The 14,763-nt window shown below is 39.9% G+C and overlaps 2 protein-coding genes across 2 annotated transcripts in view; one reads left to right on the plus strand and one right to left on the minus strand.

Moving 5' to 3' along the window:
* The window catches only part of SLC4A7 (solute carrier family 4 member 7), a 104,559-nt gene extending 90,090 nt beyond the window's left edge, over positions 1-14,469 (minus strand). The window contains exon 1 of the mRNA XM_029940370.1: positions 14,417-14,469. The gene's annotated coding sequence lies outside the window, so the exon portion shown is untranslated. The remainder of the gene's footprint in view (positions 1-14,416) is intronic.
* Positions 13,775-14,763, plus strand: part of LOC115291284 — a 4,847-nt gene continuing 3,858 nt past the window's right edge. Inside the window, exons 1-2 of the mRNA XM_029938775.1 lie at positions 13,775-13,802; positions 14,005-14,754. Coding sequence (XP_029794635.1) covers positions 14,042-14,754 — 713 coding nt within the window. The 5' untranslated portion in view covers positions 13,775-13,802; positions 14,005-14,041. The remainder of the gene's footprint in view (positions 13,803-14,004; positions 14,755-14,763) is intronic.

Consider the following 14,763-nt stretch of genomic DNA (forward strand, 5'->3'; position numbering starts at 1 on the left):
CTCTGTCTCTCTCTCAAAACAAATAAATAAACTGTAAATTAAAAACACAGGTCAATAATTAAATCACTGCTAAGGTGCTAAGATGATGATCCAGTGAAAAACTGACCATTTTGTCCAGTCCCTGCAAAATAATTTAACTCTTTTAGAGATAACGTAGATAAGAAGTGGCTGTAAGGAACAACTTCAGATATTTTAAAATACCTTTATCACAGGGGCGCCTGGCTGTACAGGCAACTCTTGACCTCAGGGTTGATTTTAAGACTCATGTTGGACATAGAGATTTCTTTAAAAAATAAATTACAGCTTATCTAATAGAATCAGGTTCATGCCTCCCTACATCAATAAATTTGCTTCCTATTGAAACAAATGGGATTTCCTTCAGATCTCTCTCCAAAAACCCCTAAGTCTCTAAGGATTATCCTATACACAAATAATACCTGTCCTCTTTCAAGCCGTCTCTAAGTATATATATTTAACATACACATAAAACCTAACAATTACAGTTTAATATCATTAACCACTCCATGCTTCTCATCTTGCTTCTTATAAAATCCTAAAACAGTTAATGCATAGCACTAGGGAACAGACTTAATTGCTAAGGTGTTAAAGGTAAGATTTTCTCCATGGGGTTCTCATACAAGCCCTTTCCAAATGGTCATCTCATTAACAATGTTACAATGTCTCAGGTACTTGTAGGTCAAACTGACTAAAGTCTTTCTATTTACATATCATATTTATATATATGTATGTACACTTACAGAGAGAGATATAACTATTTATATCTATATATATTTATGAATACATATAAATGTATGTGTGTGTGTATATATATATATATATATATTTTCCCCCAATGATCCTAAAGGCTTAAAGAGTTGATGAGAGTTAAAACTGAACACAGGAAAATCTGTTGGCAGTTCTTCTTCCTCATTATACCTCATTTATTATACTTGGAACCATAAGTTAAATTCTCCAGTAGAAAACCTTTTGATGTAGCTTTAACTTAGACATCAAAGAACGGTGTTCTAAATAAATCTAGACATTTATTTGGCCTTGTTAAGATTTTTAAATGAAAAAATACACATGTATGTACATACATATATATAAATCTCAAAAGACTGTAATGAAATGTTAATCTTACAGAAACGGATTTCCAATTGCTTTTTTAACAGTAACCCCTGCAAATGTAGTACACACGTTATCTGTTTACATCCATGTATGTAAATACAGCAAGTTTCACAGAATAACGATTTTTCCAAATACGGATTGTTTGGCATTTCCTACTTTTCTTTTTTAATGCTTGTGATAATATAAGTTATTTTTGCAAACCAGTAATAAATCATAACAGTTTGTAGGATAGTGAGAAGATGGGGAGAATGAATACTCTTACAGTAAATGCCCTTCCTAATTTTACCTACTCTGGACAAGCAGAGGCTACTCAGGGTTTAGCTTCACAACTACTTTGAATAACCGAGAACAAAGTGAAAAGGGGGAAATTAACACTGTAATTCACATTCAACACCATGAGTAACAAGTTCTGATTAAAGGCCCTAGACTACTATGCTCTAAAATACAAAGGTCAAGTTTATTTATTTCAGACCACAAACTAACGCAAAACCTGCTTCCTCCAGAGTGACCCGAGGCACTAGACGATCACCACCACTACCCCACAGGCCCCACCAAAATCAGCCCATCCATGTTCATTTACTGTATGTATGTACCATTCTTGTGAGGCAGTTTGAAAAATAAAGCTGAAATGGTATCATTTTGTCTCTCTATGAAAATTTTTCCCAATGAGCATGATTTACTTCTCCAATCAGATACCTCTACCTACTGTAGAGACAGGAAAATGCAGCAGCCCCCAATGAAACGAGGTTCACTGCCACCAAATCAGAATCTCGAACTGCCCCTAACTGTTGGAAGTTCGCAGCCATCAGGGTCCGCACTGGCACTGTAAGTATAAAACAATCCCCCGTGGCTAATCCACTCAATATTCACCACTTAACCTTTGAAACCCATTTATTGCTAAATCAACGCAATTAGGACATGATTGCAAAATTAATTAACATATAAAAATTGAGTATTAAATGCAATTATGTAAAACAGGCAATTTGTATTTTTCATCTGTGATCCAAAACGATGAAATTTAATTTGAAAATTCTTTCCTTCACTCCCTTTATGACCTTTCTCCCACCTCTCCCTAACTCATGTCCAATAGGATTCTAATTCTGGGTGACCCCATAGTGCTATAATAGCTATGCTATTATATTAAAATAGTGTTTTGATTTTTAATCAATAAAATTACATTTATTTGTATCTTACCTCTATCAAAACTTTTTTTTCCTTGAAAGAAAGCAAGCACAAGAGCTGGGGAGAGACAGAGAGGGAGAGAGAATCCCAAGCAGGCTCTACACTCAGCATGGAGCCCACACAGGGTTGGATCTCATGACTATGAGATCATGGCCTGAGCCAAAATCAAGAGTTGGACACTTAACCAACTAAGCCACCCAGGCACCCCAAAACTGTTTCTAAAAAAGATCTGAGTAGCTTGAAAAATGGAGGTAAGAAAACATCAATCTCAAAAAAAAATGCAACTGACAATGGTCTTTATATAACCTCCTTTTTTTAATGTTTATTTATTTCAGACCGAGAGAGAGAATGAGAGGGAGAAAGAGAGGGAGAAAGAGAGAGAGAGAGAAGAGACAGAGAGCACAAGCAGGGGAGGGGCAGAGAAAGGCGACAGAACCCAAAGCAGACGCCAGGTTCTGAGCTGTCAGCACAGAGCCGGACCCCACAAACCGCAAGATCGTGGACCTAAGCTGAAGTAGGATGCTTACCCAACTAGGCCACCCAGGCGCCCCCTTATGTGACCTCCTTAAAACCAACTGCATTACCTTAAAATTGCTACAGTAAGGACCCTTTGAGAAGTCACATTTTTCTAATAGAATAGTAGCTTGACTGATAACCCATTAAAATTCAACACTACAGGGAATCTGAAAATTCCTAAATATCTCTAAATTGTTCAGTGATCCAATGGTTCAGATTAATACATACTCATGTAAATAAGCGTGTATATGTACCTATGTATACACATGTGCGTATATATGTATATGCAAGTTTCAGAAGCTTTACTTTATCCAATTAAACACACTTGTATTTAACTAATTCTTGTTATTTCAGATTACAGAAAAATATGACAAATTTAAGATGAAACTACAAACTCATAAAATTTGTCGTTGAGCCTTAGCAGAATAATAACTAGGAACTATCTTATACCTGCTCTGCCAAGCGGTGTGCTAAATTCCTCTATACTGCAATACTCTACAGACTAAATTCTAACACTAATGAGAAGATACAATAAGGTCCCATGAAAACAGAATTAAGCAATCTAGTAACCTCAGCTATCTATAACAAGTCAAGAATCAGAAGGCCACATGAGGGTATAAGATTTGTGTCACAGGATGACATAACAGAAAACCCTTCTCCCCAACCACATTTAAGTGACTATGTGACTTCATTTATCATCTGTAAAACACATAAGAAATCCAATGAAAGAAAATAATTAAAATAAGATTTTAAAAGACCACAACAGCCTAATACTTGTGATAAGCACTCTTATTTTTTAGAAAGAGACATATGTCACATTTCAAATGTTCTGTCAAATGGTTAAAATTAGTTAAATCAAAAAAATCATATTATGCTTTAAATGTCTAAACGTTTTGTCAAAATATATTCTTTTAACTTTGGTGCTTACGGCAATAAACCACCACGTAACCTGTGAGGTAGTAGAAAAAATATATATACTAGTCTCTGTCCCTGGTTCCTGGCACAGGGCTCCTAAATCCCTCAGAATTTCCTGGATGATAGTAGGGTCTTTTGGTCTGATGAGGGGACTCTTGGCAGCTCCTGGATGGGGTGGAGGGGTGACCAGGAAGCCCAAGCCATGATTAGAAGCTTGGAATTCAGCACCAATCCCGGGCTCTCTGGAGAGGGGAGAGGAGCTGGAAATGGAGCTAATGACTGTCATGCCAATGCGGTGAAGCCACCATAAATCTCCCCAAGGACAAGGTCTGGAGAGCTTCTGGGGAGCCAGCCACATGGTCGGAGGCGCCGGGAGAGTGGCCCTCTTAGAGATGCTCGGACACTGCACATCCCTTCCCCTGCGCATCTCATCCATCCCGACGGTCAGCGTTTCCTCTACCGTATCCTTTCAGAGTAAACTGGCGAACAGTGAACAAACTTTTCCTGAGTTCTGTGCGCTGCTCTAGCAAGTCAATGGAATCCGAGGTGGGGGTGGGAGGGTCATGAGAAGCTCCCCTGTAGAGCTGATCAGTCAGGACAGGTGACAGCCTGGACTGGCAACTGACATCGGAAGGGGCAGCTGTGAGTCAGAGCACTTAACTTGTGGAATCCGATGCTATCGCCCGGTAGGCAGTGCCGGAATGGAGTTAAACTGTAGCACCCAGCTCGGGCCGCAGAACTGACTGGAAGGAGGAAACCCCCCAACCCAACACACACATCTGTCGCCAGAAGTGCTGTAAGTGTGGCAGTCATGTGAGAGAAAAGGAAAAATACAGGAAGAGGGCTGAGTTTTTTCCTAACACGTAACTCCTTCCCACAGAGCTCTCTAGAATATCTCAATGCCAGAAGCTGAGGATAGTTAAGACTTTCTATTTTCTATTTCTCCAATCAATATGTAGACTAACTCTTTTAGAATTCAGTTACATGAGACATTTCATAAAAACACAGGCTGGTTACTAATGATAAGTTTCCGCAGGCACATTCAGCATTTTACACACACTATATTCTTTTCCCTGATCCTGAAGAAGCCCTGTTAGTATTATAATTTCAATTTTATAGGTGAGAAAAATGAGATTCAAAGATGTTAGTTGCCCAAGGCCACCTGGTGGCAGATTACGTATGGGAAACCGAGGTATGTCAGAAACCCAACCATGTACTTGTCACACCAGGGGCTAAGGTTGGGCTACATCCAAATTTTACCTTGTCCTGAAAATAAGGTTTGGGGCTTGTGGTTATTTAGCGAATTTCCTATTACTGAATAAAAAACAGTTCAATAAACTAAAATGTAAGACCACGTGATGGCCAATTTCAGTCTGAATGAGTCCCCTATTCCTAACAAAGTGGGAGGCAACTTTCCCAGATTTACACAGGCTCACAGCAGAACCTTATCCTCAGGATGCTGCTAATGCTACGTGCACAAATGGATAAGGAAATTCCTCCTCAATGTGTTAGAAGGTCATCTGGGAACAATTATAAGCAAAACAAAACTAAGTACAGAATATTACTGAAAGGACTCTACTGAGCCAGGGCACCGGCCAGTGACGGCACCTGTGCAAACACAGATGCGTGGACTGGGAAGTCAGGAAGCCAGAGTCCAGGAAGGAAGGCACAGACTGGGAAGTCAGGAAGGAAGGAGTAGACTGGGAAGTCAGGAAGGCCAGGAAGGAAGGCATGGACTGGGAAGTCAGGAAGCCAGAGTCCAGGAAGGCAGGAGCGGGCTGGGAAGTCAGGAAGGCCAGGAAGGAAGGCATGGACTGGGAAGTCAGGAAGCCAGAGTCCAGGATGGAAGAAGGCCCACAAACTGCAATACCATAAAAAATTCAAAGCAAATGAACAAAATGAAAATCCGTTCATGTAAGTAATAATTCTAAAGAATTCAAAGAAATAGCACAATTTTAAGCCAATACATATAGCAGCTGCCACTGTATCTGGGCTTTGAGATCCCCTTTCTTGCCACTGGTCCTTTTATAATTGTATACATTAAATGTCACAGCAAATATTACACCAGTATTACTATGTAAGTATAATACCGACCCACTCTTTTCCAACAATCCACTTAAATATATTTAGAACCTGTGAAAACATACTGAGCCATAAAATTTTCATTTCAATGTGCTTAACACTCACTTGCCTGAAATCGGATCTCCGGGTAAAAAAAATATTAAGTATTGTTACTCCGGGATCATTGCAAATTGTATTTATTCAATATCCTACCCCCCTCGACAGAACAAAAGCAAAAAACATTGTCTTCTCCTGGCAAAGGAGGAGTCTTTTCCTTGATGATAATACCGCAGACAAAAGCTATATAATTTCTTAACTGACTGATTAAACAATTCACTAGGAACATATTCAACTTCAAGTCTTAGGAGTTCATGACATTATCCTTATATTCATTCACTGAACAGTCACTGAATGTTTTCTATGTGTTAAACCACAGACCAGACCTAGCTGAGGGAGAGACCTAATTGAGGATTCAGCAACGATCGAGAAAAATGCAGATTTCCTGAATCAGCAGGCAAAGAGGCAAATGTCTTTGAAATATTTAATTTCTATAACATTAGCAACAAATTCACAAAAGCTACAGTAATAAATAAAAGCTTTTAACTATAAAACTCAGATCAATTATCTAAGGCTTTCAAAGTATCATGCATGTACAAAGACCTAATATGATTAATGTTAAATGGTATTGACAAACAGGATCATGGATTACTCTAGACTAATGAGATATGGAACACGAGTGATGGGTCTTTGACCATGAGTTCAAATGTCAGCTTAGCCTCCTACTAATTGTACGGACTGGGAAATTTCAGAAGATCTCTCTAAGAGTTCCCATCTGTAACAGGGATAATAAGTGATAAGAAATGCCTAATAAAATAAACGACTCTAAGCAGGCTTTCTCTAAAGAGTCAGTTACCTGTTCTTCACTTGCTCCAGAGCAAAGGACAAAACCTTAAGTCCTGGATTAGCAATTCCCGAAGTGAGAATCACAGCATTCCTCCTCCTTGTCCAGTGCTCCCACTGGAAGAGGTTTCTTTATTCTACCTCAGATGCTGGGAAGTCTTGGAATACCACTGAGGTTTACGCTCAAATATAAATACAAAAACACTTTCAAGAGAAGAAAAAAAAAGATTCTCTTTTCCAAATTATTGACTTCTAAAACCTAGCTCAACAGAGGGGCCCCCAGAGTGGCTCAGTTGGTTAAGCGTCTGACTCTTGGTTTCGGCTCAGGTCATGATCTCAAGGTCCCTGGGACTGAACCCAGCATCAGGCTCTGCGCTGACAGCGCCGACCCTGCTTGGGATTCTCTCTCTCTCCTCTCTTTGCCCTTCCCCTGCTCATCCTCTTGCTCTCTCAAAATAAATACGCTTAAAAAAAGCAGTTTAAAAAATGAAAATAAAAACTGGCTGAACAGAAATCATTTCTTAAGTCTAGTAGTTTTTTTAACTACTTGAAATTAGTTAATTAGTTAATCAATCCAGCATATGGATCAACCCTTCCCATGGAGTACTTATCATATCTGGAATCCACAGTTAGAGTGATGTTTTCCCACAGTAGTGCCAGCCCTATGGGAAGCCCTATGGGAAGGTGGCTACACAGCACTCAGGGCAAATGGTGCTTTCTGGAGCAAAACCAGGACAACAGTGTGACTGGTGCTCCCTCCCCCCACTGCACCACTACAATCCGTACAATTCACTGTAAGTAAGTCTGGCTGATTTTGTATTTAACATTTACGATCCTCGATTGAAGGTAAGTATAAAAATTGCAAAGGAAAAGTCTAAGTTTAAAAAAATATGTATAACCAAATAGTCCTTTTCCTAGGCCTAAGGCATTTCATGTGTAACAGCATCCTCCACGCCTTCCCACATCCTCCCATCTACTGGCTCTTCCACAATCTAAGTCCCTGAACAGAAAGGAGGGGAAAGTGAGAGGAGAATCAGGACACTGATAACCTGTGAACCCAACAGTGTGAAGGACTCGGACATTCGGTATCACCAGCGGTAGGCAGGTAGCATGTGGTTTTACTGACAGTCAGGTATTCATATGACTACCTTTCTAACATGAAAAATTAAGCAGCTGATAACATATTAGACTATATCAAGTAATACGTCCTCATGAACTGTGTTAACCCATGACATAAAGTAAACTAAGAAAACATCCCTTCTTTTACCAAAGACATACTATGTTTACAAGGTTCAAAATCCAAAGTCCATAAAAAGTTACCCACTGAAGTTTTCTTCCCACCCCTGTCTCAATTCCTGTTCCCTCATACTTTTCTAGGGCAGCCATTTACTGTTAGTTTTGGGTCTACCTTTCCAGTGCACTTATAAAAATACTAATAAATACAACTATACATTCTTATTACCTCTTAAAGAAATGGCACTGTATGATACCCTCTGTCCCTCACCTTTGCCTCTTTCGATCCATTTATCCTAGAGATCTACGACATCAGTCAGTACCAAGACATCTTCTTCATTTTAGAGCTGTAGGACCCCACTCTGAGGATATAGCATAATTTATTCAAACAGGCCCTATCAGATTGCTTCCAAAGCATCTTAAGTGATACATTTTTTCCAAATCTCTCCTGCTACTGTAACAAACTGAATTATCACTATCACAGGATTTGCTTTCTTAGGTAATACAACAGATTAGTGACCTATGGTTCATATTTCGTAATAACCATTAGAAATTTCCACTTCACATGGCTGTATTCTCTCCCTGTCAACATTTAATGTACTTATTGTAGGATTTTGCAGAGTCTTTAATACACTATTATGCATTATGAATCTCCGAAATGTACACTGTGTGGCATTTCCCAAACTTATCTCTGGCTATAGAATAGTTTTTTGGCAAAACCTGCTGTAGATGAAGTATTCCGCAAAAACTTTAGCAAATACTGAGGCATAAAGGATAATTACTGTCATCTGTTTAAGCAAAATATAAGACCTCTATGAACTTTAAGGAAACCAGCTAAGCCAATTTTTAGACTACACATTTCTTAGCTATCTTTCAGATTATAAACCCCTTTGAGATCTGAATGTAAAGCTATTTGATCCTCCCCTAGAAAGAATGCATACAAGCATAAAATGTTTCAGTTCCTGGGGATTCATGGACCACAGTCCCCGTGGTCTGATCTATTTTAAAAGCAAGTTTGGATAGAAGTGCTATATTATCTGTGGCACCATTGATATTCCAAATGTTAGGACAGAACCCAGAGCTAATGAAAAAACAGCACAGAATTCACCACGAAGTGTACCTCAATGCAATCGAACAAAGCACACTCAAAAGGGATCATATTTAACAATCAATGATAACACCACACAAAGTAAATTCTATTAAATAACTGTGGTAATTATTATGAGGGCTTGTATGATTTTTACACCAGTGTCTCTCATTTTAAACAAAGAAGTTCGATTCTTACAAGCTTAGGAAAGCTGGTCTTTAATTCCTTTTGTACAATATGATCTTAAGATCAAGGATTTTCAGAATGCAATACATTTCACATTAGACAGCAGTATCTACCAGAAATATAATTCGGCAGCGGCAGATCTGAATGTGACAAATGAGAATGCCCAGGGGAGGAAAAAATTCCGGGAATTTTAAATGTAAAACCAAAAAAATCCCCAAGCATGATTATAGTCTAGCAAGCGAAATGATTAGGAGAGAAATATTAAATTGAACAACTGACGAATGCAGAGCTACCAGGTGTGATCTGGGACTAGGACCCTACAGAGGGGCAGAAGGGCATTCAGAGGAGTGGGCAAGCGGGGGCTGAAGCCCGTGCCCGGCTCCTTGCGTGAAGACTTGTGCTAAAGTGTGAATCTGCCTACAAGGGGCATCTGTTGTAATTGAAACAAACACAGTCCAGTAACAGCCTTCTCCACTCCCTTCCCGGACACTTCCTTCTCTCCAAAACCCCACCCACCCATGGCAAATATTTAAAAGTCTACAACTTTAAAAAAGATGTTTTCTAGATCATGATGGCATTTCAGCAGCCAAACTGTAATAGAATGGAAATTTCTAATTTAAATTCTTATCAAAAATATTCTTTTTTTTTTTTATTTTACAGAAAGAGAGAGCATACGGACAGGCAAGCATGTGAACCAGGGAGAGGGGCGGAGGGAGAGGGAAAAAGAATCTCAAGCAGGCTCCATGCTCAGTGCAGAGCCCAACACAGGGCTCGATCCCACCCCCCTGGAACGATGGCCTGAGCAGAAATCAAGAGTTGGAGGGTCAACTGATTGAGCCACCCAGGTACCCCCCAAAATTTGCTTCTTAACAGAACTTTTTTTTTAATGAAAACATCTCCAATACTACCATGGAACTCAATGGGAAGACAGCCTACTATATATGAATTTGCTTTATTCCTATCTTTTTTAAGTACGTCAGTTCCTAAGGTAAGAGACTGTGTGAGTATCTTCAGCATTTTTCCAGAAAAAAGAATGGTATCAAGCTGAAAACAATCTGTACATAAAAGAACATGTACCAAGCATACAAGCAGCAAGTGTTAATTATATGCTATGGCAAATTATGAGAAAGAGATTGTATGTATCATGTTTTCCCTTCTCATGCTCTTCTGAGAACACGTTCCATACTCCCTTCTATAATATAAAATAAAGCATAGCCACCTTGCATACGTGAATCCATTTTCAAAGGTAAATCCAATTCCCAAGTTCCTAGGCAGAGATGATATATAATTCAACAACTTCTCCAAATTGGGTAATCTGACAAAAAAGAAGCAGGAATATGGAAAGAGAGGACAATTCGAAAATCAAATGACACTAATATATGTATTCTCTACAAAAGAAAAAGAAGAAATATATAAAACATTATTTTTCCTACTTCATTATGAAAGGTGGATTATGCTTTACCCTTCACTTGGATATTATTTTTTTAAAAACCTGCTTAAGCTTATTAAAATCCAAACTGTGGCTTAATAAAAATTAAAATATTTGAAAATACCCTCTTTGGAGTAAATATGAAAATCTGCTTGTATCAGCCCACCTAGATAGACCCTTTCTGCACGGGCAAATCAGCCCTAGATAAATATGCACATTTACCTCGTAATCACACCATCTTCCTAAAACCACTGCAAAAAAACTTTTGGCCACTCTCATCCTCCATCAGGCATTTAAAAATGTCCAGCCCAGGGAGGCGAAGAGTCACTAGTTTAGAAACCTAGCGCTACGCCAGGCGGCTAAGTTCCCTGCCCCTCAGAAACAGTCAGCAGCACTACCAAACATTATCGAAACACCAGGCCAATCAGAGACCCCTCCATGGTTTGCCATCATGATTACAAAACATCCTAAAAGTCTCCCCAAGTTATGTAATTCAGTGAGTATCAAAAAACAAGATACATGAAGTCGCTTGCTAAACAAAGAAAGAGGCAAACTTCACAGTAAGCTAGGATACTAGACTAGCTACCTGCTCTGTACAGGAACCAAAAGTTCTCTTGCTTCAAAAGGAGGCTTATAAGGGGGGGGGGGGGGTCCTGCACCCTTACGCATATAGACACAGACCTTTATACTGATACGTGCTTATTGCAAAATTGGAAATAACGTATCCAAAAAAAGTGATTAACTATAGAAGAATCCATAATCAATAAGAGAAAGCGATAATATGAAACAAAAGCCACACTGACTAATCTATAACACTAACCCTTTCAATCACCTGTATGTTCCTTTACATAAACGGCCCATTTTGTGAACTGTAGATTCTACCCACTTTAAGATCATGTTTGTGATAAAATATAGTAAGAAAGAAGGGGAAGGAAAGAGGAAGAAAAACAGCCCCAGGATGTTGACACGTTTAACTACGAAGGCTTCAGAATATATTGGTTAGCATACCACATACCACTAAAATAAACCAGGTTCCTCTAACAACAGGTTACTTTGGCTTTCGATTTTAACCTACTCAAGTAACAGGAGTCTACTGTAACACAATAGTCTAATTTTCATACCCTAAGCTCCCTTAGAAGAAAACCTGTGTACTTCTCAGTCTCAATTGCCAAATAAAGCAATTCTTTAATCCAACTCAACTGTCCCACAGCTTCATTTGAACAGATGATATTTCCTCTCTCTCTCCCTTTATTACAGCTTCACAGACTGTAGTGCAAAGAAACCAACTACAGGCAAAAAGGCAACTAAACTTCTGATAATATGCATGGAGGGCATATTATCTCTGGAGCTATCAATACCTAAGCACAGATTCCAAAAGGTAGGCTTATTTACAGACCCACCAAAAAGCCTCCTACTTGCCAATCACCACTCAATTCTCACTGGCTTGTTAGTATCTCTTACATATTCTAACTGACTACTTTGTTTCAAAGTATCTGTAATGGACTCAGGAAAATGTTTTAACTGGAACACGCAAATGTAATTAGCAACAAGGCAAATGGTTATCACTGTGTTCACTACAGGGGCCAAAATAAACTCAAGGAGGTTACCTTGTGTGCCCATACCCCAGTGCCAGGCACCTGGGAGATAACTGAATACCCACAAAATGAATGAAATTGTGTAACAACAAAATACATGGGACAGCCTGAAAATTTCAGGAGTAAAAGAACTATGTTAAATAATGTACTGCTTAAAAGAACAAACAATTGTCAAAACTTGGGATCCTTCTAAACAGTGCTATCTGTTGTAACAGAATATTTAACCCATACCCAAAAATAAGACTGATGGTTCAAGTCAATTCTAAAGAGAAGCCTGCAGTAAGTTTTTGTCATAAAGCAAACAAAAGTTGCATTTTTATAAGATAAATGACTTTCCTTCTATCCCAAAACCATGATCAATGAAAATTACAGAATTTTAGAAGAAGAAACCCGAGAGCCTAAATTATGGAACAGATGGACTTGGTTCAGAGTCACGTAAACTGCCACCAATGTATTCAAAAATTTAGCATAATCACATACCCAAGATAGCATTTTATGAATATTAATTTCATTTTACTTTTTTGGCTATTCTAAGTAGTTGCCAGTTGGAAAAGAATTGACTGATGAATATCATACTCTTCCATTCTTATGACTTTATTTATCAGGGGAAAACCGATGAGAAAATATAACTTTGTCGATACAAATAGTTCCTCTCTTACCAGTTTTCGAGTTACAGTGTTCTGACTCTATAAATCGAAAGTTCTACTGTTCTCTCATTCTATTTTTAGACTGTGTAATAGTTTATAACCTTTATTTCTATTACTGATTTGTATATGTTTACCATAGCCAAGTCTTATTTTCCCCAAAGATTTAAAAAGTGTACCCTTATCAAGTGCTCCTCAAGCCATTATTTAGTGCTTGACAATTTCCTGTTCATTCATTTAAATGTAAATTTCATTAGACCAGTTCTGTCTTGTTGGATACTACACAATAGGCTGTTACTACAATGATGAATGAATGAATGAATGATGATTTAGAAGGCAATGATATTATCATGCATTTTAAAAAAATTTTTTTACTGTTTATTGATTTTTGAGAGAGAGACAGAGTGTGAGCTGGGCAGGGGCAGAGAGAGGGAGATGCAGAATCCAAAGCAGGCTCCAGGCTCTGAGCTGTCAGCACAGAGGCCAATATGCGACTTGAAGCCACCAACCTTGAGATCATGACTTGAGCCAAAGTCCATGCTTAACCCACTGAGCAACCCAGGCACCCCTATCATGCTTCTTTTGATAGGTAAGTAGACAATATCTGAGAAAGCATTACAGTTTCTATCCAGCTTATGAAAACTAAAATGTTCTTTCACTGCTCTAAGTTGAAAATCTGCAAACAATAAATCTAAGAACAGACAACACTGTATTTGATACACATTAGGAGAGAAAGTGCTAAAAACAAAACAAAAAAACCCTCCAAAACACAGTTTACTCAAAGGTCACACAAAGAATTACTGAAGATTCCTTAGAACGTGTTTCCAGTATTCCATTACCACCACTGTGACATGATCTTCCCCAAAACCACGGCTAAATGACTTCACTGTCTGGAGAGTCCGTTTTCCTCCATGTTTTGAGAATTTGTAAGTGAACATACTGAAGTAATAATGAACCACTACCCTCCAGGGCCTTACAATAATCTTTAAAAAGACTGGGGGTGGGGGTGGGGTGAAGGAACGGCTGGTTAAAGAAAACTCGAATAAAAACACACAAAAGGCAATTTTCCTGTTAGTGGAAGGGCTGGAAAATTTTCACTGCATCCTTTCCCTCCTTTGCTGGTCACAGAGTAAGAATTGGAAGTCGAAAAATTTCTCACACTTCCATGCCGTTTGAATCAGGAACTACCAAGAGAATCACAACGGTGGGGACACATGTACTCTACATGAGAGCAGGAAGTCAGTTTCTGGGGCACGGGCCGCCCGTCCAGCATCCTAACCGGGGACGCTGGCCTTCCGAAAGCCCACCCCCCACACCCCCCTCTAACCCTGAAGCCAAAACCGCCGGAACACGGGCTTTGGCTGGGCTGATTGAAGAAGGAGCAGCTCGGAGAGCTCAGGACACTTCCCTTTCTACTTGGCCTGCGGCAGGAGGATACTCCCCTGGTTCTCGCCAAAAGAGGAGGCGGACCAGGCAGAGTCAGCAGCGAAACGCAGCCTTGGCCGTGAAGGCAGCTCGTCCACGCGGCCGGAGAACTCACCGAACAAAGCACTCGGCGCGGACCGGGTGGGGAGACGCGAAAGAAGGGAAAAGATTCACCCCAACTCTTCGCCACTGCCTGGGGCTAGAAACAGGTGGAGCCGCGCTTAGAGGGAGAATAAAGATGGGTTTTCGAGGGGCTAATCTGAACTCCAGCGCCAAGGCAACCGGAACCGAGACCCCCCGGCGGGGGAGAACGCCCGGGAATAAGGGAGACGAGCGCTGCGGAGAGAAAGGAAGACACGGTCGGGGTCAAGGGCAGACGGATGGCCCCGCAGGGGTGCCGAGGATGCGGGTGGCGGGGATGCCCGCGGCGCGCTGCCGGCTGCCCCCACTCGGGCCTCCCGG

Source organism: Suricata suricatta, chromosome 5, assembly GCF_006229205.1.
Source record: "Suricata suricatta isolate VVHF042 chromosome 5, meerkat_22Aug2017_6uvM2_HiC, whole genome shotgun sequence".
In the NCBI taxonomy this organism is placed as follows: Eukaryota; Metazoa; Chordata; class Mammalia; order Carnivora; family Herpestidae; genus Suricata; species Suricata suricatta.